This window comes from Neospora caninum, chromosome IX (assembly GCF_000208865.1).
Source record: "Neospora caninum Liverpool complete genome, chromosome IX".
Lineage (NCBI taxonomy): Eukaryota > Apicomplexa > Conoidasida > Eucoccidiorida > Sarcocystidae > Neospora > Neospora caninum.
This window is the reverse complement of record NC_018390.1, coordinates 2,057,022-2,063,021: the sequence shown is the minus strand read 5'-3', so window position 1 is coordinate 2,063,021 and position 6,000 is coordinate 2,057,022. Positions and strand designations below refer to the sequence as shown.

Here is a 6,000-nt window from a genome sequence, read left to right as displayed (position 1 = left end):
GTGACTGGAAAGGTTGCCTCCTTCCTCGGTCACAAATGATTCAATTTTGCGCAGTTAGGATGGTGGCGGAGTTGTCCAAAACTCCGGGATCTGCCCGTGATCGAAAACAATTTCCCTGCGTAATGAGCAAAGCCAGAGTGAGCACGAAATGAGGAAAGCCCCTCTCGCCGTTATCCAGGCTCGCGCAAGCCCCTTACAACTGCAGAAAAAAATACGCCTGGGGTCTACATCCATATATATATATATATAACACATATGCTTACACATCCGCACAGATATTCGTATATACATATTATTATATTCATATATAAATATATTCATCCACACGCGGATACGCCTGTACACATAATTACGTAAAAAAGATGCCCACATACGTGTCTATATCTTGAGGGATCGTCCATTTTAGGCTTCCAGCGATCGGCGCACGGAATAAAGAATAATGAACAAGGGATTATGTGCCTGCGGGAAGGTGCGTGTCGACTTCTGTAACAGGATACGTGTAGGTATATCCCATCGTCGAGGTGTGGCTGCATACAAATATGTGGGACCACCGCAATACACTCAAGCCAACCAAGTAGTAGCCAGACCCTTCTCCAACCGCCGGACAGTGGCCGCAACCGGAGAGTATCGTCAGCTTGCATGCAGAGCCATACGTTTGTCTCCAAGTGTTTTTACACTCTTAAACAAACACGACACGCCCGATACACCTAGCGAGACTAGAGCGAGACGCGTGTGGTGTGTGGTGGCGAAATGAGTCGTTTTCTCTGCTCCGGAGACACGCATTTCCATGAGGAAGCGTGGCCTACCGATGACATGTCCACGTGCAAAGAACAGCTTCAGGGCTTCCGATTCCGGCAGCGAGAGGATCGCCTGCCGGTCCGAACCAGTGATTCTGCGGTGCGCCCGTGGTACGCGCGCGGATGCCTGCGTAGGTGGTGCCGTTGACGGTGTTGGCGAGGATTCGGTTCTGGAACTCGACGTCTCTCGCGACGACAGCAGCTGTCAGGTGGAGCTTCATGCCTTCCATCAGACGGAGCAGATCCTTTTCGTCTCCCGTTCGCCACTCCGTCACGACCTAAAAGGCCCACAGCGCATACGGCGCAGACACCAGAGGCGAAAGGCCGAACAAAAGTTAGGGACGGCCAAAGGGGGGGAAGGAGAGGAAGCGGAAAGGCAGATGAGAATGCGACTGAGTGCCAGAGAGGGTACGGACGACAGAGGAGAAACACAGACAGCAGAGAGGGTCTGAGAGAGTGAGAGGGAGAGGGAGGTGACGCTATGCGATGAATCGCGTTTGGAAGAGGACGCGCGAATCACCATGGTGCGCCTGGACTAGCCACTACTCTGTGTCGAGTTTGCCGGTTCAGAAATCCATGTGGCCGTGAGTTTCTGTAGATGCGCACTGCTGCCTGTGGATGGTGGAGTTGAAGGTAAACACAGACACGCGCATATCCATCCTTCAAGCACTCACTTGCACAGGTCCGAAGAGCTCTGTTGTCGCCAGGTCCAAGTTTTCTTGGCTCAGCAGCATCGACGTAAGAGGAACAAACACCGCAGTCGGTTCGTACGCCCCATACTTGCACGGAATGGAGGAAGTCTGAGCTGTCTTTACGGCTTTTCCTCCAAACAGAAGTGAGGCGTTTGGCAGCTTCAGAAGGGCCTGACAAACGCGCCAAAGGGTGGAGGGGAGAAGCGCGGATAGCCAAATATAGGAAAGAGACGAACCAACAACGCTGAGAGGGTGAAAGGCCTCCACAACTTCGATAGGGGCACCAAAAAAGGCGAGGAAAGCACTACGGAAACGAAGCAGGGTAAGAAGGCAAAACCCTGTCCCGGTTTGAGTGTGTTGGTCGTTCAGCGAATGTCCCGAACAGACCGGCTGGGTCTACAGGTTGTGCAAAAAGAAGACAGAAACCGCAGACCAAGACTGCCGTCATGCAACGCGCAACAAGCGAGGTCATGACAAACGAAATCTAAGGTGAAGAGCAACCTCCGCCCAGCACAAAATCCGTTCTTTCAGACATTTCTGGCGCATTAACTGGAACAGCAACTCCACCGGACAGGCCTTTGGCATACGTACATCCACATGTTTCTGGATTCCTTCATTGGAATGCGACATAACGGGGCTTAGAGTGAGATCCTCGTAGCTCCGTCTGCTTGCCAGGCTCCTGAGCTTTTCCAGCAAACCGAGCTCCTTCCAGGACGTATGGACAGCTAGCAGAGATTGCGCCGAACACTTCTGCCCTGCGCAGGAGCGGTTACAATAGACAAATTTTTTCCTGCGTCCTCTTGACGTCGTAGACTGGTCTTCCCTTCAAAAATTCACGGGGCGACGCCAACGCGCTGGCATACACCGTGACAAATATACAAACACATCCCTATACGTGTCCACAAATATAGATACTGAAACACACACATACATATATGCGTAGATCCACTAGTATGTGTGAGCGCGAACCCAGTGTGTTGAATATATAGAGACGGGGCGACAAAGATGCGGTGCTGGAGGGATACGGTGACCTAGACGCACATAAATGACATTCTGGCGATAGGCAGGGGGTAGGGGCGATCCGAAGAATCGGAGCATTTGCAAGCCCATTTTCCACCTGCGGGGACGCACAGGAAGAAGCGTGTTCTTTGCACCGCCTTCCCCGTCACCAGGTGGTGAATAAGCTTTATGAAAAACAACGTGACACCAAACATGTTCCCTGCAGTTGCAGCGAACAGGGTGAAAGGCCACTGGGTGGCAGCGAGTTTCGTTTCGCATGCAAAACTGAGGTCGTACCTGACAGCGCGTAGGCATCCTGGTCGCATTGCCAAGCGACGTAGTCGAGATCTTGAGGCTTCGCATCTGGTCCGAGGATCTTCCAGTCGAAGCCTGCGTCTTCGACTTTAACGCGGCCTTTCATGAGGCGAATGAGGTGCTCCGCTGTCGCCGATCCTCCTGTGAAAAAACCGCATTCACCAGGCAGAGACCTCATACTCTCATGTTTCTTGCCAGCCTTTGTTTCAGCAGCCGCAAACCCGGCATCACGTTTGCTCGCCACTCTACCCGTGAACTGAAGCAGACGGACTGGCGCCTTGGTGAGCAGCTCGGAGACAATAGGCCCGCGCGTGTTTAGGAAGTCGACATCTTGCATTGGCATCCCGCAGTAATGCAGGAGTCTGAAAAAAGTACCAAATTCGAACCCTCGCGCCTTCATTCAGATTCGCATCCAAATACGGACCAGAAGGAGGCAAGGGACAGAAGGCAGAAGCGGCGCAGGGATAGCCAGAAGAGGAAAACAGAGAGAGAGGCAGAAACGGTAGAGATAAAGAGTGAAACTGCAGGCAAAAGAAGAGATACGTAGACGCGACAGTGGGCAACAGCAAGTGGGAACAGCAGCAGCCAAAAGAACGCAGCGATCCTCCGTGCTCCCGGATCCGTCACCAGGGAGTGAGGAAAGGAGCAGGGCGAGGAGTTTAAGGCGCCAGCCACAGGGGACACACCTGAGGAGTTGTTCTACAGGAAGCGCTTGAGTAGCCTCTGTCTTCACAAAAGGTTTATTTCCCATCATGACAGCAGCGAGGAACTGCATCACCGGAATCTCCAGAGGGAAGTTGAACGGGCTGACCACGGCAACCGGACCGAATGGCCACCTACGAGGAAATGAACGCAAGTGTGTGATAAATCGCATCCGTTATCTGAAGGTGCTCGGTTTGGCTCTTGCCTGCTGCGTTCTCCAGTGGGTTCGCGTGAAGAGATGAGAGAACGAACCGAACACAGCGGCGGCGCGAATTTCGCACCTGAGCACAGCGAGGCCAGGGAGAACCGCAGTCCGTGGGTGCCCCGGACAAGAAACCCAAAGACGATTTCAAATACACAACATGTGAATATGCTCTATATGTTTCCATACATGTAGACACACGGATGTGGACCCACCAACAGATGGAGAGAACAGTATGCCTGCCAAGGCAGAACCAGGAATTACTATTCGTACGTGCGTGTGCTGGATCTGCATCGCCAGTTGCCCGACTCTTTCTGCGGACAAGAAGTGCCAAGACGCACCTAAAGCCGTTTGATATCTGGCCGTGATGGTCGCCAGGCACACTGAACCCCCTAGCGACGAATCGGATCCCGTCGCCGGAAAAATTCTCGCAGAAGGCCCGCACAACACGCACTTCACCGGCAGCCTGAAAAGGAAACCTACAAAAAAAAACCAACATTGTAAAGGCGCCCTTCGCTGCAAGGGATTAGGGGTCTGTGAGCGAAATGCCGAAGCACGGGGGCAACTCAGAAGAGTCTCTCCTCGACGTGGGCATGGGCCCAGGCTACAGGGGACGCATGCGGTTGGACGTGCAGTGATTCAAGGTTCATTCTATTCTACACGCTCAGTATGCGTATCGTGGAATACCCGTGTGAGCAAACACAACCGTACATTTATACGCATTCACGCGATATCCGCACTGATTACAGATGCACGACATGCAGATCCGGATATGTCGATCGATGTGTGCCATCTTCCCCATCTCTCCGTTCTCTCGGGCAACAGGAGGGCGGCATAGGTGGAAACATTACTTTCCAGACGTCTTCGTGTATCAGTGTCCAAACCTCGTACACGTATCGCCTTGGAGACGATCATCAATGAGCGGAACCCTTTGGTCCTGTTTTCCTACCGACTCCCTTGCTTCTTTGCCGTACCTGTGCGTAGCTCTTGGGAAAGGTGCGCATAATACATCTCGTAAAGAAGTCAAAGACTCTCTCGTCGTGCAACATGGCGGCAGTCTTCTGAAGGACCTGGCCATAGAGGACGTAGCGCTCCGGATTCTTCAGTGGGTTATGCAGACCGCTTTTCGGCACCGCTTTCAGTGACGCAATGAACGGCTCGAGCTCATCGCCCTGCGACAACAAAGAGATCGGTACGGCCCGTAAGCGACAGAAGGCTGTGCGTCGCGATTGGCGCTCTTAGGCTTGTCAGTCAGGGGCTGGGAACGAATTCGGAGTCTCTTATGTCGTGCGTTGGGGACAACCACTCGGGACCCCCTTTCCTGTTCTTCACTGCCTCTGCTGAAGTTATGTAAGTAGCCTTCCCAGCATCCCCGCTGTGATGCCTCGGACGCTGACTGCAATATGAAATTACCCAAGAGGCGCGATGCACCCCTGTAGGCCTTTCCGACGTCATGAGCCTTCTATCCCCGAGGCCACCACGCTGCATTTTTAGGACATGAACTATGTACTTCTGTCGCAGGTTTCTCCACTCCGTTTTCTGCCCAGCAACAAGGTGTGGGGCTTCCTTACTTTCGTACATGGGCTTTTGATGAAGACTTCACCGTTCAACGGATCGACCACGTCGTAGGTCTCACGGGTCCCCGACCATTTGCCGTTTACGAGATTGCGGACAGTGTGGGGCGAAGCTCCGCTCAGCTTCTCCGTGTCCACGTTTGCAAACGCTCTGACGACACTCGAGGAACTAGAGCTCAATGCTCGCCCGCCCCCTCTCACGCCCGTCCAAAACATCGGCGCACACGCGCTGGACGGAGACCCGATATGGTGCGGAGAGGAACCCAACGACAACCATGGGACAGATTGCACGCCATTATCGCATCGAAAAGGGATGGCAGAGGAAACCAGGTGACAAATGGAGCGTGAACAACGGAATACGTCTTCGTCCGCAGAGATTTTGCTTCGTTGTGGCGAACCACAACTGAGACGGAGTGTCCGGTGAAGTCCAGTTAGCCGGATCGCCACCGCCGAGACAGCTGAACAAAAATTCCTCGTCATCTTGACCGTGCAGCAGGGGCGGACAAGGAAGGAGGCGAAATATCCTCGAGAGACGGGAAAATGAGGATCCAGATCAGACGTGGTAGGAGAATTTCGACACGCGTGTGACAGAAAAAAACTGGTGGCAACTGCACGTGAACGGGACTCTCTATTGACAGCACACCGTCCACCTCAATCGCGCGCTAAGATCGCGTCCCGGCAGATGATTGACGCATGCCACGATTCTAGACATCCCTTTA

The 6,000-nt window shown here is 53.3% G+C and overlaps 1 protein-coding gene across 1 annotated transcript; it reads right to left on the bottom strand.

Moving 5' to 3' along the window:
- Positions 1-54: 54 nt before the first annotated feature.
- Positions 55-5,497, bottom strand: NCLIV_040940 (putative aldehyde dehydrogenase; the record flags this gene model as incomplete). Its single annotated transcript, XM_003881003.1, has 9 exons — positions 55-115; positions 807-1,075; positions 1,472-1,660; positions 2,081-2,244; positions 2,786-3,165; positions 3,490-3,639; positions 4,049-4,173; positions 4,682-4,879; positions 5,279-5,497. The coding sequence occupies 9 exons, from the start codon at positions 5,495-5,497 to the stop codon at positions 55-57; spliced, it is 1,755 nt and encodes a 584-aa protein (XP_003881052.1).
- Positions 5,498-6,000: the final 503 nt, after the last annotated feature.